Source organism: Lissotriton vulgaris, unplaced genomic scaffold (assembly GCF_964263255.1).
Source record: "Lissotriton vulgaris unplaced genomic scaffold, aLisVul1.2 SCAFFOLD_1670, whole genome shotgun sequence".
Classification (NCBI taxonomy): Eukaryota; Metazoa; Chordata; class Amphibia; order Caudata; family Salamandridae; genus Lissotriton; species Lissotriton vulgaris.
This window is the reverse complement of record NW_028255645.1, coordinates 49620-74701: the sequence shown is the minus strand read 5'-3', so window position 1 is coordinate 74701 and position 25082 is coordinate 49620. Positions and strand designations below refer to the sequence as shown.

At 47.7% G+C, this 25082-nt stretch overlaps 1 protein-coding gene across 1 annotated transcript in view; it reads left to right on the top strand.

The window, feature by feature from the left end:
* Positions 1 to 24715, top strand: part of LOC147659043 (uncharacterized) — a gene marked incomplete at its 5' end in the record, with an annotated part of 502472 nt that extends 477757 nt beyond the window's left edge. Inside the window, 2 exons of the mRNA XM_086952017.1 lie at positions 19704 to 19835; positions 23879 to 24715. Coding sequence (XP_086808143.1) covers positions 19704 to 19835; positions 23879 to 24715 — 969 coding nt within the window. The remainder of the gene's footprint in view (positions 1 to 19703; positions 19836 to 23878) is intronic.
* Between the last annotated feature and the right edge of the window lie 367 nt (positions 24716 to 25082).

Sequence of the window (25082 nt, the reverse complement as noted above, 5' to 3'; positions counted from 1 at the left end):
GCACACTTTGGTGACGGATGCGTCCCTCCTGGGGTGGGTAGGCCACTTGGTAGAGGCGGAGATCAGAGGCCTCTCGTCTCCGGCGGAGTCCCGGCTCCATATCAACCTTCAGGAGCTGCGGGCAATCCGACTTGCACTGAAGGCATTCCTTCCCTCTGTCCGGGGAAGTTTAGTGCAGGTGTTTCACGGACAACACCACCACCATGTGGTATTGCAACAAACAGCGCGGGGTGGGGTCCTGGACCCTATGTCAGACGGCTCTGCGCCTCTGGACATGGCTGGAACATCAAGGCATTACTTTTGTGGTTCAACACCTGGCAGGTTCTCTGAACGCCAGGGCGGACGAACTCAGCCGCCGGTGCTTGATGGATCACGAATAACAACTGAACTCGGACGCGGCACAAGGTCTCTTTCTGCAGTGGGGAGAGCCTTGGTTAGATCTATTCGCCACCGAAGAGAACGCGCAATGTCATCGGTTCTGCGTGTTGGAGTTTCCAAGACGGCACTCGCTCGGAGATGCTTTTCGTCTCGAGTGGAGCTGCGGTCTACTGTACACTTTATCGCCTATTCCACTTCTTCACAGAGTGCTGAAGAACATCATGTGCGACCGGGCCCAAGTAATTCTTGTGGCTCCAGGCTGGGCTCGCAGAGTATGGTATCCCGAGCTCCTCCGTATGAGCATCAATCCCCCGATCCTCCCGAAGAGGCAGACAAATATTCTGCTGCAGCAGCAAGGGACGGTCCTCCATCCGAACCTGTCCAGCCTCCACCTCCATGCGTGGAGATTGAGTGGCGACAGCTGACTGCTTTCGACCTTCCTCCCGAAGTCTGTAATGTCATTCTGGCAGCCAGGCGTCCCTCCACTAAAACGGTATACACCTGCCGATGGAACAAATTTGTGGCATGGTGCACAGCAAAGGCTGTGGATCCCCTTTCAGCACCTCTTTCTGAGGTTCTTCTGTTTCTCCTATCTTTGGCCCAGCAGGGCTCTGCTCTGGGCACTATCAAAGGCTATCTCTCTGTCATTTCCGCCTTCCTGATCAGCCTTCTCTTTTTAAGTCCCCGGTTGTTAACCGCTTCCTCAAAGACATTACACACACGTTGTGAGAAGTTGGCCTGATATTCAGTGTTCACTATTCTAGTGATCACTATGTATCAGTCCAAACAACCCTTATGGTGATTGGTTGTAAGTCAACCGGTAGAACAGCTATCCTAGTAGCATGGACAAGAGCATTCTTCGGGCTAAACTCTAGAGGGCGTGTTAAGCCAGCTGTTATACCATCACATATAACCCTTGAACACCAAGTGAAAGGACACCACACAAGTGTTATGAAAATAAACAGTGTATTTATTTAGATCACAACAGCCCTGTACTCTTTATGAGGACAGAGTACTAAGCACACAACAAAACTCTTACGAAAATACTTTAAGTTGCACAATTTACACAAATGCCCGAGGGGCACGGAAAACCATATACTATGGAAGTGGAATGCGAAATTACTAGCAGGTAAGTACTGGACTAATAGGCTTTGGAATCGCTAGGACTACGTTACTGAACCTTCAGATTACTAGTAGGAGGCCTACGGGACTCTGGTGCAGAGTGTGCACTCTCACGAGGGATGCGGGACAAAGTCTATGGGAGCTAGTAAAAGCAAAGTTAGTGTTCTCGGGCGAACCCTATAAGGTAGGTTAAAAACGAAAGTGGATCTGGACCCTTGGATAGTGAGGCTATGCTGGGGCACCGAAATGCCGAAGTTACCTAGCCCAAGTGCTGCGGCTGCATAGGTCTGAAAAGACGTCGGGAATCCTCGTTGACGAACCAGGAGCCTGAAGAAAGAGTTGCTGGCAGGCGACGAGTGAAGATTGTTCGAAATGATCCAAGCCTGGATCGAAGATGGATGACACCTGAAAGCAGAGGGGACCAAGTTCTTAATCACTAGCCAGTGATTGTGTGGGCACCAGGATGGCACCGGGCGAAGTCACCTCGACCACGTGAGTGGGCGACGCTGGGCTCTGCAGTCTCACGGACCAGGAGGCGTTGTCGGCGACCAGGATGGCGGTGCGAGCTGTCCTACGATGGTTGATGCTGTCGACGTCGCTGGACCCAGGATTGGGGCAACAAGTCTTAGCAAATTCAAGCCCACGCGGTGGGCCTAAAATGGCGTCTGGAGTGGACCAGGAGGGTCCGGGGTGCTCCTCTTTTGGAAGGGAGCAAGGGCCAGTCTGGAGCAACCAGACCAGCAGTGGTGATGTCGTCGGGCATCGTCGGGAAGGCCACAAGCCAGCGGGCTAGTAGCCAGACAACGCGGTGAGCAGCAGAAAGCAGAAGGGCCCCACGCAGATCTCGTGGATGCTGGGGGGCTGGACTTGGGTGCTGGAGCTGCTCAGGGTCGGGGCTTCTCGGACCCCAAAGCACTCACCAGAGGATCCCTCGGCGGTCGTGCTGGAAAGAAGTCGTGCAGTTCTGATGATGGCCGGTCCCTCGAGGTCTCGTCGCACCTACGGTTCCCAGCTTAGCTGTAGAGGTCAGAGGTGCCAGGGAAGCCGGGTCTCGTTGAGCTGGTCAGTCGGATTCCGGAGGAAGGACGTGCAGCAAACCGAGTTCTTGATGGTGCCTGCGGGTGCAGGGTGACTACTCCTTAGCCACAAGGGAGAAATCTTAAGAAGAAGTCGAGAGTTCCTTTCGTAGAAAGTAGTTTCTTGATTCAAAGATGATCTAATTTGGAAGGGTCCCCGCTCCTGCCTTTATCCTAAAGAAAGGGGTGGGTACCCTACTAGGTCCTGCCCTAGGGGTGGGACCAGGAAGGGGGGTGGTTACACCCCTCTCCCAGGCCGGACTTTCCCCAGGCCAGGGGCTGGTGTGCCCCTGGAACTGGTTCTAGCTGGCAGATGCGTAGTGAGCACCGGGGTGCCACTTGCAGTCACCTTCCTGTAAAGCCCTGCCTACCCAGGATACACAAAACCCTGTCTGGGATGGTGCTAGCACCGCCCCTGACAGGAAACCCTTTGTCCAAGCTCTCCTCGCTGGAAGGACTCCCAGCAGCAGGAGGTCAGACTCGTGTCTGTGGTGGCAGCATCCATTTTGTGGAGCTGAGGCTTCGTATAACTTTAACTGGGGTTCACAGTTACATACATGTCGTGTCCCTCTAGAAGGGTGGAATGCTAACCCCGTCGCCAGAATTGGCGAGGGGTTAGTATTCCAATTCGTATGACACCTTACTCGACATGTTTTGATAAAGCAATACCAGAGATAGCATTTAACCGCGAGGATTATAATGCACTTAAGAGTATATGGTATGCGTTATCATGGAACAGCTATTAGGACTTGGTTCCGCAAGCTGCAAACGGGCTCAGCTCATGCCAGAGCACCACTTCACACGATTCCAAGCACTCTGCCTTCAGGATTGTCAAGGCCTGCCATAGGAGTGACTGATAGGAATCTGTGCGTCCATTTTTAGGGTTAGATATAGGTATACTATATCTAAAGCAAAGGGTGATTACACCACCTTGCCCCAGCTGTCGTGCAGCCAGTTGTGTCAGATTTAGATGGCCATCCAGGGGTGGCATAATACATGCTTCAGCCCCTGGTAGGCCCTGGGTACACCTATGCCCTGAGTTGCAGGGTCTGATAAGGTGGCCCAGTCCCAATTGGATAATGCACCTAAGGTACACATGTCAATTTAGTGAGAGAACAGCTAGGCTGTGGGTCTGATTGGCAGGCCCACAGCCAGGGAAAGTCGTAAACCAGTGAAACAAAAGCAAAAAATCTGGGTGATCATAGGATTGCAGACCCTACTCTCCTACATGACCCCCCCCCCCCCAAACTTTGGGACAATAAACTAACCTTGACCAGGTGAGTCTTCTTGCTCTAAGTGGAAATACCTGGAGAGCCCATCTGCATTGCCATGATCAGTGCCAGGTCTATGCTCCACTGTAAAATCCATCCCCTGTAGGCAAATGGACCACCTAAGCAGTTTGGGGTTTTCACCCTTCATCTGATTTAGCCATAAGAGGGGCTTATGGTCGGTCTGAATCTTGAAATGAGTGCCAAACAAGTATGGCCTCAGTTTCTTCAGGGCCCAAACCACAGCAAAGGCCTCCCTCTCAATAGCTGACCAATTGTTCTCTCTGGGGGTCAGCCTTCTGCTTATAAAAGCAATGGGCTGGTCTTGACCATCAAAATTCAGTTGAGATAGAACAGCTCCCACACCCAACTCAGAAGCATCTGTTTGGACAATGAATGGTTTGGAGTAGTCTGGACTCTTGAGGATAGGTGCTGTGCACATGGCCTGCTTTAGGTCATCGAATGCTTTTTGATAGCCTGCTGTCCACTGAACCCTTTTTGGCATTTTCTTACTTGTCAGTTCATTAAGTGGAGTCACAATTGATCCATAATTTCTGACAAACTTTCTGTAGTAACCAGTCAGGCCCAAGAAAGCTCGAACCTGAGTCTGGGTGGTTGGAGGAGCCCAGTCCCTGATTGACTGTATTTTGCTCTCCAGTGGCTGAATTTGGCCTTCACCTACAAGGTGGCCCAAGTACACAACCTGTGTCTGCCCTATCTGGCACTTTGTGGCCTTGATAGTGAGACCTGCTGCTTGCAGTGCCTCTAACACTTTCCTCAGGTGGACCAGGTGATCCTCCCAGGTGGAGCTAAAGACAGCAATATCATCTAGATATGCTGCACAGAAGTCATCCAGCCCAGTGAGAACATGATTCACCAACCTTTGGAAGGTGGCAGGTGCATTTTTCAAACCAAAGGGCATTACCACAAATTGATAATGCCCACCAGGGGTAGAAAATGCTGTCTTGGGCTTGGCATCCTCAGCTAACCTGATTTGCCAATACCCAGCTGTCAGGTCAAATGTACTTAAGTAGTTGGCAGAAGCCAATCTATCTATAAGTTCATCTGCCCTTGGTATTGGGTGGGCATCCGTCTTAGTGACTGCATTGAGACCCCTGTAGTCTACGCAAAACCTCATCTCTCTCTTACCACCCTGGGTGTGAGGCTTTGGCACTAGAACTACTGGACTAGCCCAAGGGCTATCTGAGGGTTCAATGACTCCCAACTCCAACATTTTCTGCACTTCTGTTTTGATGCAGTCTCCAACATGATCAGGCTGCCTGTAGATTTCACTCTTGACTGGCAAGCTGTCACCAGTGTAACCTCATGGGTACACCAATTGGTTTGACTGGGTGTTAGAGAGAACATATGCCTGAAGGATTGAAGAACTTGTTTGCAATCCTTCTGTTGATGTTCAGAGAGGCTGCCACAAAAGACAACACCATCTACTGATCCATCATCAGGATTCTGAGTGAGCAGGTCTGGGAGAGGGTCACTCTCTTCCTCCTGTCCCTCATCTATGGCCATGAGCAAGCTCATGTCCTTCCTGTCGACATATGCTTTGAGCCTGTTAACATGGAGCACCCTGTGGGGGCTCCTGGGAGTTCCAAGGTCCGCCAGGTAGGTGACCTCTCCCTTTTGCTCAAGAATTGTGTGGGGCCCAGACCATTTGTCTTTGAGTGCTGCTGGGGCCACTGGCTCCAACACCCACACCTTCTGTCCAGGCTGACAGTCAGGACAGCCTTTTGGTCATGCCAAGCTTTTTGGAGTTCTTGGCTGGCCTTAAGGTTTTCAGATGCCTTCTCCATATACTCAGCCATCCTGGAGCGGAGACCAAGTACATAGTCCACTATGCTGGTTGCAGGCTTTTTGAGAGGTCTCTCCCATCCTGCCTTAACCAAACACAGGGGTCCTCTCACAGGATGCCCATACAGAAGTTCAAAAGGGCTGAAGCCAACCCCCTTCTGTGGGACCTCTCTGTAAGCAAACAAAAGGCAGGGAATCAGGACATCCCATCTACGCCTGAGCTTTTCAGGTAGTCCATGAATCATCCCTTTTAGGGTCCTGTTGAACCTTTCAACAAGCCCATTGCATTGTGGATGATAGGGTGTAGTGAACTTGTAGTTGACATCACATTCCTTCCACATAGCAGTTAAGTAGCTTGACATGAAGTTTGCACCTCTGTCAGAGACAACCTCCTTAGGGAAGCCCGCTCTGGAGAACACTCCACTAGGGCTCTTGCCGCAACAGGTGCTGTAGTGGTCCTAAGGGGAATAGCTTCAGGATACCTGGTGGCATGATCCACTACCACCAGTATAAATGTGTGCCCTGATGCTGTCTAGGGTTCCATTGGACCAACAATGTCAATCCCCACTCTTTCTAAGGGCACCCCCACCACAGGCATTGGTATAAGGGGGGGCCTTTGTTGTGCCACCTGACTTACCACTGGCTTGGCAAGTGACACAGGAGCGACAAAACTCCTTGGTATCCTCATTAATGTGAGGCCAGTGAAAGTGTGAGACAAGTCTGTCCCAAGTCTTTGTCTGGCCTAAGTGACCTGCTAAGGGAATCTCACGGGCCAAGGTAAGAAGGAAACCTCTCTGAGACAAGGGGATAACCAGCCTCCTGGCCATGCCAGGCTTGGGGTCTCTTGCCTCAGTGTACAGGAGTCCATCATCCCAGTACACCTTGTGGGTACCTGTGGCGTTCCCAGCAGCCTCAGCAGCTGCCTGCTGTCTGAGGGGTTCAAGGGAAGGGCAGTCTAATTGGTCCTTCCCCAGGTCTTCTCTTGAGGGTCCCCCTGAGCCCAGAAATTCAACTTGATCAAGTTCAAATTCTTTAGGCTCAGTTTCCCTCAATTCCTGTAGGTCAGCCTCCTCTGAGACTTGATCCTCAACCTGGGGCAAGGGGGGAGGCAATGCCTTAACCCTACTGCTCTTCTTCTTGGAAGGTGTCTGGTCCATTGTTCCAGGATCCAGCACCTGTTCAGTGGGGCATTTTCTGGCCTGTGACCTAGTCACAGCAAGCACATGTGCTGGCAAGCCTAACATCTCCATGTGAGTCCTCTGCTCCACTTCTGACCATTGTGATGACTCCAAATCATTGCCCAACAAACAATCCACTGGGAGGTCTGAACTAACTACAACCTTCTTTTGGCCATTTACCCCTCCCCAGGAGAAAGCAACAATTGCCATACTATGACTGGTAGTGACATTGCTTGCATTGGTCACCAGGAAATCTGTACCTGGCATGATTTGTCCAGGGTCCACAAAGTTCGGTGTCACCATTGTGACACTGGCACAAGTGTCCCTATAGGCCTGAGCCATTCTTCCATTTATTAAAGGTGTCTGCCTGTATTTGCCCAAAGTATTGGGACTGACATCAGGGGATATATCCATATCCCCTGTACAGACAAGGACAGCCTGAGTGAGTGTGCCAACTAAGTTGTCATACCCCTCAGAACCGAAGGTTAACCCAACTAGTCCCTTGGGAGGTGCACTACTACTGCTGGCTGTACTAGGGGGCACAGGTGCCTTAGGGGCTGCAGTAGAAGGAGTCTGCCCTCCTTTCTTGGTGCACTCACTAAACCAGTGAGTTTTACTTTTACAGTATTGGCACCACCTTTTTGATTGGCCTTCTTGATTCTTCTTTTTCTGGGAAGCCTGACCCCCACCCTCTTTGGGTTGTTGGGGACCTGTCGAAGACTTCTGGTCATTTTGTTCACCTTTAGAATCTTTACCCTTCTGGTCTGCTTTCTTCTGACCACCCTGGTTCTGGCCCTGGTTCTGCTTAACTCTTGTTCTGACCCATCTGTCTGCCTTCTTTCCCAATTCTTGGGGAGAGGTCAGATCTGAGTCAACAAGATGCTGATGCAACAACTGGTTCTGACAATTGTTTAAAATCTGTTCTCTCATGATCAGTGAACATGGATGTGGTGAAACAAAACATACGTTCTGATGATTGGGATATTCAAGCTGAAGAATCATTATTCTCTGATTTGAAATATTATGCTGCCTTTGATGCTGAAGATTTATATTTAGAATCTGCTAATTATGGTGAATTATTTTGCTTTCAACATTTTGGTAACCATTATCTGCATAAAACGAGTTCCAGAAGGGGTACTGTTAATTACACACAGTGGGAACATTGCCCAGCACCATTACAAGGCAGCTCTAATATATTTTTGAAAAAGTACACTTATTTTGCCGACTTTAATCAATCAAATCCTGAGTCCTTTTATTTTAAAATGACACAAAAGTCCATGTCCAAAGTTAGACTTACCGATACTAAATTGTTGTATTCTAAGTCCTTTCTAGACAAATTGGCTATAGAGGGCTACGAGCTATTGAAGGAAACCATTGACCTTAAATCAGTTTGGGGTTCTCAAAGTTAGCAGGTACAAGGCGTTGAGGCTTTGCACCGTGCATGTCTCATCCCAAATCATATGTTGTTTTTAAATTCTACCATTTTCCAGACAACATGCTTTGGATTGGCTACTTCTAAAAAATTAAAATACACCTACTATCCCCGATTTGGAAGAATATTCTGGTTGGAATAATATAACACAGTTTTCCATTCGCGAATTGCAGACACTTTTGCACAATTCATCCTTTAATGTATCCAGTTTGGATCCGAAGGATTGGCTGATGTGGCACAGAAGCTCTGATTCTTGCCAACGTCGCTTTCTGGGTTTAACTGAAGGATTTACACAAGTCAGGCCTGATCCCCTTTTTGATACTGACCATTCTGTCACCACTTACTCAGTAGGCAAATTGTGTCAGAATTGGCTTCAACATTCTACATTAGCTGCGGTTAAATTACATCTATCCAAGCTGACTGATAATGTGGATTTAAATGATTTCATAAAAGGCCCGGCTAGTGGTAGATCTAAAAGATGGATTTATGCGATTTACAATGAAATCTGGAAAACTTCACAGGTTGAGGCTGCTAAACGCTTTAGAGCAATTGATCAAGCTAATTCGGAAAAGGTGCTTGCTGTTGTGGATAATACTATTAACATGCTTTCTTCACGCATTTACACGTTGAATTATATTGTATCTTCTGTTGTTGATATTGTACATGATGAAGTGTCTGTGTTATACCATGGTCAAAATCAATTGCGTTCCATTATGCAATTTGCGGGACCCTGCAGACGCTTAAGGCTGGTAGGGTGCCTTGGAATTACATGAACGTGTCCTCCCTCTTTGCCCCTTTTAATTTGACAGACAAGCAGCGCATGCTTTCAATGCGTGATGCATCCTTTTCCATGTTACACAATGAGAGGTTGGAATCTTTACCTTTCTCTGTAGCTGAGGCCACTGCTGCAACATGGCTTATCCACGGATTAATCACATTACCATTTGCCTTATACAAATTTACAAATTGTATGCAATATATTGCGATAGGGAGATATGAACCATTAGGTAGCTCGTTTCTCCATGAGGCATGGTCGCTTCCATTCACTTATAGGTGCCTGAAAGACAAGAAAGAAGTTTATCTTAAGGGGGAGGAATGCACAGAGACACCTGATCATTCATTGATATGCAGACACATCCAGTTGCTCGGTTCTTGTAATCAGGATCGGCCGAATTTAGCCTGTGTTTTGAAAGGTACTCCGGTTCCCGCAATCGTTCCAACTTTCACATTACTGGCAAACTGTAGTTATTTACTGTTGAATAACGAAGAATGTTGTGGGTTAATTAAAGGTATTGCTTATGTGGTAACAGTATCAGAACGTGTGGTCTGTTGCAAAAACGTTCTGTATCCTCCTACACATGGGAATTCAGATGTTTCCATCTGGCCGCGCATCCCAACCTTGAAGGCCGAGTTCAATGGTATGAGTAGAATAAGAGCCCTTTTGTCTCAAAAAGAGGTGGCCCTGAGTTCGGCCCGAGAAACATTTGTCCTTCACATAGCTAACACGCGCACAGAGGTGCAGGCGCTTTTAAATACTGATTTGCCTTTACATTTCAGCAAGCTGGTTCATCAAATCTTTAATGCCTCCTCCTCTTCTGGCCTCGCTCACTTTTTTAAAATAGTTAGCAGTGGTCTTGTGACTTCCTTCGAGAAAATATTTGGAGTCATCCCTGCCTTTTTTAATTCTATATTTTCAAGCCTGTTTGGGGGCTTCCCTGTTTTGCTAGCGTTGGCTGCAAGCGTATGGTCATATTTTGTTTTATTAAACATGGATGCCCGTCCTGCGTTAGAAGTCAGCCCCTCCTGTCACTGTTTCGCAACCGGATGCTTGATTACTATGGCGCACTGCCGCTTGCGACTCTGAGCACGGCATTTGGATTATCGTTTCGGTTTTCCTATTTCACATGTGTCCAGCCTGTGTTTCATTGCCTGAGCTGCGATTTGGACTCGGCCCTTGATTTGTGTCTCTGCAAGACGGTGTCTCCTGACGTCTATTTTAATCATCTGATGAGTCCCGTAGTTGCTCACGAGTTGATTTGTTCTGGCGAAAGGATTATGGCCTTGGCAGCGATGCATGGACTAATGGGTCATTGGGATGTACTCGCAGCAGCGCATGAGTTCTTAGCACAGAGCTTTCTTGAGAACCCACCGAGTTGTCCTCTGATGATGCTAGAGGATCCAGTGCTTGAGGAGCACGTATGTTTTTTCCCACTACTTAATTGGATGGCTGAACTGTTTTCGGATGATGACGGTGATTTCATGCTGGAGGCGGTAGCTGCATATTTTGCATATTCAGTCCTATCCTGAGAAGCCTTCGGTGCTTTTACTAATAGCACGTTCCTGATTGCATATTTTTTTAGGGGGTGCTTTTTGCATACAATTTTTTCTACACCCCAGGCCTATTGACTTGAATAAAAGTGGGCCTTGAATTGAGAAAAGTCTAGAACTTTTTACTTTGGCCGCTCTAAGGCTATCACATCTGCTTTTGAAAATTACCTTAGCTCATTATTATTGAACTCTGCTTTCATGTTATGCCCCTATTCTGGTCTTACCTTACCTCATTTTTGACCGTGCTCGGATCATTGGGGGGGGGTGTCGTTCGAGGCATGTGGGCTGCTGAATTCATATCTGTGCATAGATCGCCGCCTAGTGTTGGGTCCGGATGATCGCACATTGTTGTCCTGGAAGAGTCTTCGAAGTATCACAAGATAGGTGGCTCCTCCCCTGGACTACAGTGCGCATGGGCATCGACTCCATCCTCAGATAGTTTTTTTCCGCCATTGGGTTCGGATGTATATTGGTTCACTGTAGTCGGAATCGAGATAAACTTTCTTAAGGCCAAAAGGCCTTTAGTTTTTTCGTTGGTATAGCCTTGCGTTTGGTGCCTGATTCTTCCAGCTCGGTTCCGAGCCGGATTCCAGAGAACCGCATGCTTTCGACGCAGAAGGCCCAGTCGACCCACAGACCCTATCGACTGATCATCATGGAACGGAGCCCGTTCAAGATACGTCCCATGTGCTACTCCAAGTATCCCCACATCGACGTCCACCCGGTGTGCAACAAGTGTCTGTCGCCGGATCATGATGAAGCCAGTTGCATGGCTTGTTCCCGTTTTTGATCCAAGATGACGCTTGAGCATCGATGCGCTGCGCGCCAGGAGGCCCAGCAGACTGCACTGGCGCCTGTGGACATCTTCGATGCCGGGGATGATGAGGGAGCTGACCGGGAAGTTGGTGAAAACCTGTCGAATCCCGCGTCGGAGGTCGACTATTACTACGACGCGGACGCTGAAATGTTCGAAGCGGAAGAAGTCGTCGACGAAGGAGGAGACGACGATGGGGCCTTTGGGGCCATGGAGGATAGCTCGAGCGAAGAGCTAACTCAAACTGACATTGGGGCTGAAACGCTTCAAAAGGCTCAGGTCGAGGGATCGCCACTAGGCCTTACCCAAGATCTTACAATGGGTTCTACGGCCCCGCCTTCGGGCTCGGCTACGGACATTACTATTGAGCCGCACCCTGCAAAATCGAAACCGAAAGTAAAACCAACGGTCTCGACGCAAGCGAAAGCACTGGTGCCCCCCTCGAAACCGAAAGTGCGCATTACTTTGGTCAGATCGAAGGCCTCGGAGCCGTCGGCACCGACGAAGCAGAAGGGTGTTGTCGATCCGAAGACACAGGTCAAGGGCGTCGAGACGAAGTCTGCCACGCCGAAGACAAAGGTTAAGGTGGTCGAACCGAGTAAATCGGCGCCGAAGGTGGTCGACACAAACAAGGGACTCGGTTATCCGAAGGTTCTCGAGACTCCGCGTCAACATGACCAGGCCAATAGCGGCACAACCCACGAGTCCACGTTTAGTGGTGCCTCGAAGGATCCCGTCGACTCGGCGCGGCCGTCCGCCGCTTTCTCCAAGCAGGTGGCGGACTCCCTAAAGCGCATCAAGAAGAAGGCCTCAACTGTCTGCCCGAAAGATCCTCCATCTCCAAAGCCGGTCGAGAAACCTCAAAAAGCGTTGACGCCCATTCACTTCACGTTGCCGCCGAAAGTGGCACCGAAGGCTTTCACCCCTAGGATGGGCGCCAGCGTGCCCGAGAAGGTGCCCTCGGTGCCGAAGTCGACGACAGTGGTCCCAACCTTAAAGCATCGACAATCTTAGTTGGAAGAACAACAAGAACACTTTCTCGATGCCGAAACAGGCAGACTTTCCCTCCATAAACGGAAAATTGCCCCGGAACAGCCAATGGAGTCCTATAAAATTCCTTTAAAGAAAAAGAAGGATTCCACTTCAACTCCTGTTTTTGTGGAACCACTTTCTCCACATGGCCATGATGTCTCACACATCTATTCAGATGTGGACGCTGGGGAAGGTGATGATGATGATGAGTAAAGCTATCCTGTCTACACTGAGCCAGATGATACCAATGAACCCTGGGCAGCTGGTGCTGACCCAGGTGATCCTCACTCTACCCCCAACTCTATGCTGTAAAAACGTCGCCTACAGAGGATTCAGCGGCGTTTAATGCCCTCATTGAAAGGGCGGCTAAAAATCATGACGTCCAGCTCCATGCTGACCCCATTGAAGTGGACTTTCTTTTTGACACCTTTTCCGTCTCAGAGAGAACTGTCAAGACTCTGCCTATGTTGAAGGGTGTCTTAAAACATGCTGGGGAGATCTTTAAAGAGCCTACCAGAGCCAGGGTGATAAACCCTAGAATTGAGAAGAAGTATAAACCAGCGCCTACTGACCCTACGTACATCAAGGGACTCGGTTATCCGAAGGTTCTCGAGACTCCGCGTCAACATGACCAGGCCAATAGCGGCACAACCCACGAGTCCACGTTTAGTGGTGCCTCGAAGGATCCCGTCGACTCGGCGCGGCCGTCCGCCGCTTTCTCCAAGCAGGTGGCGGACTCCCTAAAGCGCATCAAGAAGAAGGCCTCGACTGTCTGCCCGAAAGATCCTCCATCTCCAAAGCCGGTCGAGAAACCTCAAAAAGCGTTGACGCCCATTCACTTCACGTTGCCGCCGAAAGTGGCACCGAAGGCTTTCACCCCTAGGATGGGCGCCAGCGTGCCCGAGAAGGTGCCCTCGGTGCCGAAGTCGACGACAGTGGTCCCAACCTTAAAGCATCGACAATCTTAGTTGGAAGAACAACAAGAACACTTTCTCGATGCCGAAACAGGCAGACTTTCCCTCCATAAACGGAAAATTGCCCCGGAACAGCCAATGGAGTCCTATAAAATTCCTTTAAAGAAAAAGAAGGATTCCACTTCAACTCCTGTTTTTGTGGAACCACTTTCTCCACATGGCCATGATGTCTCACACATCTATTCAGATGTGGACGCTGGGGAAGGTGATGATGATGATGAGTAAAGCTATCCTGTCTACACTGAGCCAGATGATACCAATGAACCCTGGGCAGCTGGTGCTGACCCAGGTGATCCTCACTCTACCCCCAACTCTATGCTGTAAAAACGTCGCCTACAGAGGATTCAGTGGCGTTTAATGCCCTCATTGAAAGGGCGGCTAAAAATCATGACGTCCAGCTCCATGCTGACCCCATTGAAGTGGACTTTCTTTTTGACACCTTTTCCGTCTCAGAGAGAACTGTCAAGACTCTGCCTATGTTGAAGGGTGTCTTAAAACATGCTGGGGAGATCTTTAAAGAGCCTACCAGAGCCAGGGTGATAAACCCTAGAATTGAGAAGAAGTATAAACCAGCGCCTACTGACCCTACGTACATCAAGGGACAGTTGCCTTTGGACTCTCTTGTTGTTTATAATGCCCGGAAGCGGGCTAATTCTCAAACAACGGGTGATGCTCCTCCCCCAGATAAAGAATCTAAGGTGTTTGAGGCATCAGGGAAAAGGGTGGCAGCTCAAGCGACCAATATCTGGCACATTTCAAATACACAAGCACTTCTAGCGAGGTATGACAGGGCACACTATGACACACTGGAGACCCTGTTGCAGCACCTGCCAGACGAATACAAAGAGGCTGCTGAGATGCTCATCCAAGAGGGGAAGCTAATATCCAATGTTTCTATTAAATGTGCACTGGAAGCGGCTGATATATCAACACTAGCGTCATGCTGAGACGGCATGCCTGGCTCAGAATCTCGGGATTTAAGCCAGAGATACAGACCACCATTCTTAATCAGACAGTAAACCCTGATCATCTGTTTGGCCCAGAGGTGGACACCACCTTGGAAAAGATAAAAAAGGACACTGAAACTGCTAAGTCCATGGGGGCCTTGCAGTCCCAGCAATTCAGGGGTGGTTCTTTTCGTCGCTCAAGCACTAGAGGTGTTTCCAGAGGCAAGCTCTCCCAAACCACGCAGTACTATAAAGGCAACACGCAGTCCACATACACCAAACAAAGTCGAGGTGGATATCGGGGAAACAGCGCCAAAGGCAGGGGTCGTGGAAACAACAACTCCAGATCCTCTGCCACTAACAAACAGTGACACCTTGTCACTGCCCCCCGACCACGCAATACCGGTCGGGGGGAGACTTCAACAGTCTGGAAATCCATCACCACAGACAGGTGGGTCACACAGCTTATACAGTACGGTTATTGTCTGGAGTTAACATCCACTCCACCCACCATACCCCCAAGACACCATCCTATGTCCGCCGAGCATTTGCACTTATTGCAGCAGGAGATCCTCGTCATGCTGCAAAAAGGGGCAATCGAGCTCGTGCCTGTGGAAGAAAGAGGCACAGGAGTTTACTCACTGTACTTCTTGATACCAAAAAAGGACGGGTCCCTCAGACACATACTGGACCTCAGACCCCTCAATCAGTACATTCTATCGGAGCACTTTCACATGCTGACCCTGCAGCAAGTACTCCCGTGGCTCAGTCAGGGGGATTTTCTCGCAACTTTAGATCTAAAGGATGCGTATTTTCACATTCCGTTGCACCCGTCACACAAAAAAATACCTCCGGTTCACCATCCAAAACCAACATTACCAGTTCAAGGTTTTGCCTTTCGGGGTCACCACGGCACCCAGAGTGTTTACAAAGTGCCTGGCGACGGTGGCGGCGCACCTAGGGAGACAACACATTCACGTATACCCTTATCTGGACGACTGGCTCATCCAGGCAAAGTCAGCCCAGCAGTGTGATGCCCACATGTCCCACACCATTCACCTTCTTCACGATCTGGGATTCTCACTGAATTACCCAAAGTCCCACCTGCAACCCGCCCACATACGGCAGTATCTGGGTGCGACGTTAAACACTCTGGCAGCCACAGCACAGCCAAATTCAGTGAGGGTCAACAGCATTCAATCGCTGATACAAAGATTCAGACCTTAACACTCGCTTCCAGCGCGAGTGTTCATGCAGTTGATAGGCATGATGGCATCCTGCATCTCCATAGTCCCGCACGTGAGACTACATATGCGTCTGCTTCAGGAGTGCTTAGCACGTCGGTGGACTCAGGCTCACGGACAGTTGAAAGACCTAGTGTTGGTGAGCGGTCGGGCATACAACTCTCTGCATTGGTGGAATCCACAAAACCTTTGCAAGGGACGACCATTCCAAGAGCCTGTGCCACAGATCATCCTGACGACGGACGCTTCTCTCCAGGGATGGGGAGCCTATGTACTCCATTACACTGTGCAGGGACTATGGACACCACAGCAAAGGAAGATGCACATCAATGTTCTAGAACTGATGGCGATCTTCATGGCACTAAAAGCCTTCAAAGTACATCTGTGCAACAAGGTCGTGTTGATCCGGACGGACAACATGACGGCCATGTACTACATTCAGAAGCAGGGAGGAACACACTCTCCACAGTTGTCTCATCTGGCTCAGAGCATGTGGAAGTGGGCCATTCAGAGAAACATCTTCCTCATGGCAGAACACCTCCCAGGCAAAGACAATCAGATGGCGGACCTGCTCAGCAGGTACAGCCACCAAATGCACGAGTGGGAGATACATCCATCGGTACTCCACCCGTACTTCCAAAGGTGGGGTCATCCAGAGATAGACCTGTTTGCCACAAAGTAGAACGCAAAATGCCAAAGCTTTGCCGCCAGGTTTCCACACCCAAAGTCGCAAGGCAATGCGATATGGATGAACTGGTCAGGCAAATTTGCGTACGCTTTTCCCCCAGCACCTCTAATACCGCTGGTGGCACGCAAGCTGAAGCAGCACTCGATAACTCTCATCCTGGTTGCTCCGACGTGGGCTCGCCAACCATGGTACACCACGTTTCTGGAACTGTCCGTGGTACCGCATCAAAGGCTGCGCCTCACACCCAGGCTTTTGACAAAGAGCCATGGCGACATTCAGCATCCAGATCCGCAACAGCTCAACCTGGCGATCTGGCTCCTGAGGTCTTAGAGTTTGGCTACCTCAACTTACCTCCTGACTGTATGGACATCATCCGGGAGGCAAGGAAGCCCACCACCAGAGCATGCTATGCGGCGAAGTGGAAGCGGTTTGTCATTTATTGAGCAGGCCACAACATTAACCCGCTAGATGCGTCTATTCAGAACATCATTTGTTATCTCTTATATCTGTACAAATATAATCTGGTCTATGCTTCCATTCGCATACATTTATCCGCAATGGCTGCTTATCTCCAAAACAGACAGCACCTCTCACTTTTCAGGGTGCCTGCCATTAAAGCCTTTCTGGAAGGACTCAAACTAGTCATTCCTCCGCAGACGCCACCAGCTCCGGAGTGGAACCTCAATGTGGTCCTCACCAGGCTGATGGGTCCCCCTTTTGAACCACTGCATTCCTGTGAGATTCAATTCTTGACATGGAAAGTGGCTTTCGTTATAGCGATTACGTCGCTACGACGAGTTAGTGAACTCTAGGCACTAACTATCCAAGAGCCATTTATTCAAATTCATTCTAACAGGGTGGTGCTTCGCACTAACCCTAAATTCCTTCCTAAGGTAGTGTCTCAGTTCCATATCAACCAGACTATAGAACTACCTGTGTTCTTCCAAAATCCAGAGTCACTGGCGGAGAGAATGCTCCACACGCTTGACGTCAAAAGGGCCCTAATGTATTACATTGATAGGACCACGGATTTTAGGAAGACTAAACAACTCTTTGTTGCCTTTGCGCCACAACACAAAGGTAACCCCATTTTCAAGGCTGGTATAGCCAGGTGGATCGTTAAATGTATTCAGATCTGCTATCAGAAAGCCAAGCGCACTCTCACCATTCCACCACAGGCCCACTCCACCTGAAAGTTGGGGGCCTCCATGGCTTTCCTTGGAAATATTCCTTTGGAAGACATATGTAGAGCAGCCACATGGTCTACCACACACACATCTACAAAACATTACTGTGTTGATGTGCACTCCAAACAGCAGGCAGCTGTAGGGCAGGCTGTTCTAAAAACACTTTTCCAAACTGCTGCAGCTGGCACGGGCGGCCGCCGTTAATGGAGGGACTGCTATGTATTCTATGCACAGATATGAATTCAGCAGCCCACATGCCTCGAACCGAATATGCTACTTACCAGTATGCATCTGTTCTTGGCATGTAGGGCTGCTGACATTCATATCGCCCGCCCTCCTCCCCGGCGCCTGTAGCGGCTGCAGCATTCACGCATACTTCTAGCATGGTCATCATTCACAGACTTTCACTCCTTCTTTGCCACAATGGCTAAAAACAATCTGAGGATGGAGTCGATGCCCATGCGCACTGTAGTCCAGGGGAGGAGCCACCTATCTCGTAATACTTCGAAGACTCTTTCAGGACAACAATGTGCGATCATCCGGACCCAACACTAGGTGGCGATCTATGCACAGATATGAATGTCAGCAGCCCTACATGCCAAGAACAGATGCATACTGGTAAGTAGCATATTCAATATAGCTACTTCTTTTCTATATACTGTGTTAGGTTAGCATGAGCTTATTAAATGTTTAAACAGCATTTTTCCTTTTTGCTTCATTTTCCACACGACACATAATTGTTATTTAAGCTTTCAACCTAGAAGAGTGTTGTGATTTACTTGAGAAATAATGGTATTCCTCTGATATCAGCTTTGCTTGGTACACTGTCTGCACAGTGAGTGCTGAAGCCTCCAAGGATAACTTGACAGTGTTGTTGTGAGGTCTGATCTTCGCACCTTCCTAGACATAACACAAATGCAGCTGCTGCCAAAATCTGTCTCTAATGATTAAACAAAACAGACGCCAGTGCTGAGAACTTCAATTGAAAGCTGACAAGCTGAAAGAAATAGTTGTTATGAATATAGCATAAACAACTGCTTAAAGAATTGCAACATATGAATTTTTAATGCTTCTTTTTTTGATTCCTCAAAACCAAAAAACATTCATACTGACAAACAATAATTGGTCTCGGTATCAGTGGAATTTTAGATCTAAACTCAGGGAAGAAGTCCTTTTCGTTTTTCCCAATGTCAAAATATTTGCACAATACAAATCAATAGAGTGTCCAAATCTCTTGTTATTCACTAACAGCCGTTGTGAAAAGGATGTTTTACATGACCCGAGACCAGGTTGGTCGATGCGTTTGATACCGAGACCAATTATTGTTTGTTTGTCAGTATGAATGTTTTTTGGTGAATGAACGGCCAAGAATGTCTGAAGTGTGTAAGCGTTCATTTTCATTGTGTTAATTGTCATTGTATATATTTTGTATTTCCATGCACGAATAATTGGGTTTAAAAAGTGGAGGAATAGGGAGGGTGAGAAATAGGTGTTGTTAATTCCTATTCATTCTAGCATTTTAGTATGCTGTCACCGTTCGCTTTTTATGGACTAGTAACTAAAGTGATAACTTTGTTTCTTATAATATGTTTGCTTGTATTATATAAGATACTGCGTTTGAGAACCCTGCATTAGTAAATAAATATTTCAAATATGCACGTGTCCTCATTTACTCCACGTTCTGTTTGAAATGATTATATAGCGTGTTCATGTGTTCCACGATACCTGAGGTTTCTAAGTTCATGTTCTGGTTTGTCTAAACATTGGGAGTTTGTTATGACCAATGAGACACTAGCTAGCTCGGTAAGCAGATTTTGGGTACTGAGGTGAGTTTTGGGCCATCCTAATTCACTGAGGTTCCGAATCTCTATGCACAGTTCTGTAGGAGAATGGAATTCCCGCTACAGTCCCAGATCGTCGTCAGCTTCTCGCAAGGTTTTTTTGGTTAAAGTATTTTATTTTTACTTTGTAAGTATAACTGCAAAATCTGTTCTAGTCTATTAATGCATTAACAAAGATATCCCTAGTTAGGAGTATAATGAAGGCATTACAAGTAATACCTTTTCATCCGAGTTTTTATTCCACTAATCTTTCAAGTGCGGCTTGATCTGATTTCACACCAAGATCACTTTGAGCTATGTTAATTCCCAGACATATTTCACCAGGTGAAAATTTTAAGTAGGAGAACAGTGCACATATTGAAAGTTTCATTTTTTCTCCTTCTCTAAGCAAACTATCCGGGACCTGTTTGAAATGCCAATAGAGGAGGGGCCAAAAAAAGAAGTTGACTGTTCATCTAGGAGTTCTCTGCAGGACGAAGATGATGGAGCACCCTCCAGACAGAGCCAAATCCTAGAGCAGGTGAGATAAAACCGTTCACACTGTCAACAAACCACTCAGTGTGTGAGCACAGATGCAGGTAAAGGCACTATTCCTGGAAGTACCCCCAAATTATTTCACAATGTAGAAATAACAGGCGCATAATATGCTGGTACACTCCTCATATTCTGTTGGCTGTGCTCGATCTCTGGTATTTTTATTTACTTGAAAGTTGATATTGTAGAATTGCTGTTTTGCAATACACATCAGTCAGCACGCATTGCTAACTTCAAATATAGGATTATAGTAGCAGATTTGTGGCGTCCACCTTTGGGAAAACAGAAAGGGGCTATCAAAAGTGCATAGTCACTAACTATGGGCAGAAAATACGTTCTGCTCGCGGATTTTCGGCTATTTCGCGATCCGCGAATCTCGCAAAATTACCGAAAAATCCCCAAATCTGCTCGCGGGTGGATTTCAGTTAAGGCAGGTGCTCGAGTTGAAGAAAGCTAACTTTGTAACCATTTTAGAATGGCGCCGGCAAGCTGCCAGAGTTGCAACTTGCAAGTAAGCAACTCTGGCAGCTTGCCGGCGCCATTCTAAAATGGTTACAAAGTTCGCTTCAACCCGGGCACCTGCCTTAACTCTGTAAGTGCTTCCTGCGGGCCAAAAATTAAATCTCATCAGGAAGCACTTACAGATATAAATAAAGCAGGTGCCCGAATTGAAGCTCTAATTCAGTAACGTTTTAATAAGCCGAAAACATTAGTGAGCACAGTCGAGGCTGGGCAAGTGTGCTTTAACCCCATATCTGCTGTCGAAAATTAGCTGTAATACTCGAGGGAGGTCTTTGAATTCCTGAGTTTCTCGAGCGCAACCCCCGTGTATTTCCTGTGACCAGGAGGCTGCTTTCTCCTCACCTGCTGCCCTGCTCGCTCTCTGACCCTTTATACACAAGAGGCATGTTGACACGCATAGAAGCCCCGCTCATTTGGCCCTGCACCACACACTAGCGGTATCAAACGTATTCCCGCCCTTTCCCAACTATGATGGACAGCTCACTCAAAGGACCTCAGCGCCTTTTGGCGCGGTGGCAAAGTTACAGGCACACATGGTCAGTGGAGACAAATCTTCTGGCCCTTTACGCAGCTGCTGTGTAGGAAAAGCACTTTACATTTACCCAACGAGGTAGCACTTATTGGATTAGTCAGTAGAAAGTACTCCAGTTGAGTAGAGGTAGTGCACAAAACGGTGGCATCTTCGTGGATAACTATGCAGGGCAGGATTCATTCTGGCACGAGGCTCCTGACACAAAAATTAAACCTCAACAGGAAGCACTTACAGATTTAGCAGGTGCCCGAGTTGAAGCTCAAATTCAGTAACGTTTTAATCAGCCCAAAACATTGTGAGCTCGGTCAAGGCTGGGCAAGTGTGCTTTATCCCCGTCTCTGCCGTTGAAAATTAGCTGTAATACTCGAGGGAGGGCTTTGAATCCCTGAGTTTCTCGAGCGCAACCCCCTTGTAGTTCCTGTGACCAGGAGGCTGCTTTCTCCTCACCTGTTGCCCTGCTCGCTTCTGACCCTTTATACACAAGAGGCATGTTGACACGCATAGAAGCCCTGCACGTTTGGCCCCGCACCACACACTAGCGGTATCAAACGTATTACCGCCCTTTCCCAACCATGATGGACAGCTCACTCAAGGGACCTCTGCGCCTTTTGGCGCGGTGGCAAAGTTACTGGCACACATGGTCGGTGGAGACAAATCTTCTGGCCCTTTACGCAGCTGCAGTGTAGGAAAAGCACTATACATTTACCCAACGAGGTAGCACTTACTGGATTAGCCAGTAGAAAGTTCTCCGGTGCAAATAGCAAAAAATTCTGCGATTTCGTGGGGAAATCTGCAAATTCGCTGATTCTTTTGCGATTTCGCACGAATTTGCGGACTGCAGATCCGCAAAATTTACCCATACTTAAAAGTGACACAACCTAACATTCCTGCTCTCCATCTTTAATTACTAGAGTTTTTCAGATCTCAAGCTATTAATATAAATTGATTTTCATTCACTCTATTCATGTGACCTTTTCATGTAAAATTCTGTTTTGTGGTTTTTTTTTTTTTTTTTTTTTGCTCCATCAGAAATCAAACCAAATTGAAGACTTGAGTCTAAGAAGGCAGGGTGTACTTTTATCCATATCGGTCATGTAGTCTAAGTAGGTGTTGCTTTATACAAAGGAACAATGATCATGGATTATTTTGTAGGTTATCATCTGTTACCTGTATTGTGATTTTATTGCCTGAACATATTCTAGGTTCACATGCTGTGCATTCTTTTACCATCTAATGTTCGGGTTCTGAAATAATTTTCTTTATTTAAATAGTCTTGTATAACTTAATTAATGCTTCATACCCCTGACAAGTGGGTAAACTTGTCAGGTTCCTGGTGCTCCTTTGGAGTGCCTAGTGTTGCGGCCTTAGATATAGGAAGTAAGGAAGGTATAGGAAGGAATAAAAAGGTATTTCAAAAGTGCACACTTAAAAGCTTTTCAGTGAAAATCTCGCAATGTTATCCAATGGGAGAAAATTCAGGTTACAGGTAAAGTATGTTCTCGTTACTTTTGTAATTCAGTACTGGGCTCCTAGGTCAGGCACTGGAATCTCTACTTAAAACAGGTGGGTAGTTAAGTGTCAGTAGTATGTGTGAATTTTAAAGAATATTTCAAGTTATCCAGTATTGGGGTATCTTTCATAGATTCACATGCCTGAATCATTCCCCATCGCCGAGGCCGGAGTCCCAGGGTATATAAAAAAGCAGTGACAAAAGTAAATTATTGTAGAAGGCCCAAGAGAAAGGCCTGAGGCCTAAACTGCAGTAGCCTATCTACCTCATTATGCCAAAAGGACTAAGAATTTTGTCCCAGCCAATCAGCTTACAGCACCTTCAAGAACCCTCTCTGCAGAGCCAGGTCTCCTCAGATTTTCACCGCATGTCGTGTGGAAGGGAGTCTTCATGAGTGTCTACTCCGTTTTTTCCATTCCTCAGGATGTCTGTCAAAAGGTCTTGTTTAGTCCTTGCAGAACATGCTACAAGAAAAGAGTCCATGTTGATGATCAACATAAGGACTGTTTTTATTGCCTCTATCCTAAGCATGAGGCAATTTTTTTAAATCTGCCGCACCTTCCCTTCTAAGACCTTAAGGGACAGGGAGGCCAGAGTCCTTTTATGGCTCAAATCTTCTTCGGCTGAGGATGATGACAGAGCCTCAACCTCCAGTAAAAGAGCAAGATCACATGATGGCTCTTCAAGTGAGGGGAGAAAACATGTCAAGACCTCCCACTCCGCTTCTGGATCTTCACAGAGATCTCCATCATCTTTATCTGAGGCTTCAGCTCTTAAGGACTCTAAAAAGCTTCAAACTGTGAGTAAAAACTGCTCTGTCTCCTCAGCTTTTCCTATGACTACCATATCGGTCGCGTCTTCAGCTCCTTCGTCGACTGCGACAATTTCCACTACAGCTATCACCTCTCCTATCCTGTCAACTAGGATTTCCATTGTGGCCAAGAAAACTATCATCGACGACAGCCTCATCGTCTAAGTCTAAACAGTCGTCGACGAAGCCTCCATCGTTGACTAAGACATCTAAGGTGCCGTCGACGACCGTCCCGTCAACGCAGAAGTCCAGCCCGTCGACGACCGTTCCGTCGACGACGCGTCAGTCGACGACCTGTCTAGGTCGAGACCGTCGACTGTGAACCTGTCGACGATTATCCCATCAACATAGAGTCAGTCAACGACGGTCCTGTTGACGTCGAGTCCGTTGCCGATGGTTCCGTCAACATAGATTCCGCCGACGATGGTCCCGTCCACGACGTCTGCCATCAAGAACCCTATAGCGACGATTCAATCTCCAATGTCTCCATTGTCTAAAGAGCCACCGATGTCAATGGGCACTGCTGCTATAAAGCCTCCAGTCACAGTTCAAGCATTTTCTACGCCTTTTTCCTCAAAGGCTTTTCAACTGAGATCTTATTAAAGGCAAGAATGCTCCTATATTTCACCGCTTACACCATCTCACCTCCTTGAGACTTATGCTCATGAAGAGGAGGATGATTATGATGATGATAATGAAGGAGCATTTAGGATAACTCCCCATTCTTCAGAATTGAACATTAAGTGTCAAGATGATGATGATGATGATGAGGAGAATGACGAATACACGAAGCATTACTATCAAGAGGACATCGTGGTTCCTCATCGTACAGCATGCCAGAGGCAGTCTTGGGCTTCAGAGTCCAGCCATCTACCACCGGGTCTCATCGAGGACTTACAAGCCATGTTGGCTGACTACAGACAACGCTTTCCACCAGGGCAGGTTGTTTCTGCACTTCAACCTGCAGCAGTTCCGGACCTTATTCCTCAGCCTGAGATACTTGCACCTAGGTCTCCGGTCACGGAACCTCAGCAACCTATTTTGCCCACTCAGACTCCAGACACTTCTTCAGATGAAGAAGTAGAAGAAGGCAAGCTACCAGATAATTCTCCTGTGGATCCGTGGGATTCTTATATTATCCCCATGCCATCTCCACCAACTCCACAGCCTTCAGATTCACCACCAGAAGACATAGGTGGGTTTCACAATCTTATGCAGCGGGCTACGAGTAGGTTTCAGCTATCAGTGACAGTGGATCAGTCGGTGTGCTTTCTCCACGATTTTAAAGAAACTAGGAAGGTGTCCAGGGCCATTCCTATTATAGACTACATATGGAAGGAGGGCATTAAGGTAATGAAAAATCCTGCTTCTGTCGCTGCCGTACTAACGCGGATTGACAAAAAATATCATGCTCCTTTCGGTAGCCCTTCATGCCTTATTGGACACCCGCGGCCAAATTCGGTCATTTCGCAGGTTGCACAGCAAAAATAAAAAAAAAACAGCCGAGAGACGTCGTTTGGACCTCATTGGTAAAAAAAATTCCACCATGGCTGCTGCTTAAATCAGGGCAGCTAGTTCTTTGGCGATCAAAGGACGTTATGATCGCCAAATGTGATCAGGCATGGCTAGTCTGATTGACCTGATTCCAGAGGATAAGCGCCAGGAGGCGCGAAAGATCTTGATGGAAGGGGAGCATGCAGCTGCAGAAACCATTGACTGCCCTTTAAACATTGCAAATACAAATTTTAGACAACTGGTAGGAGGGGCTGCAGTTCTCAGACACCAGGGCTGGCTAAAGCCTACCACCTTTCGGCCTGAGGTCCAACTGAAGATCTTGGATACGGCCTATGATGGCGAA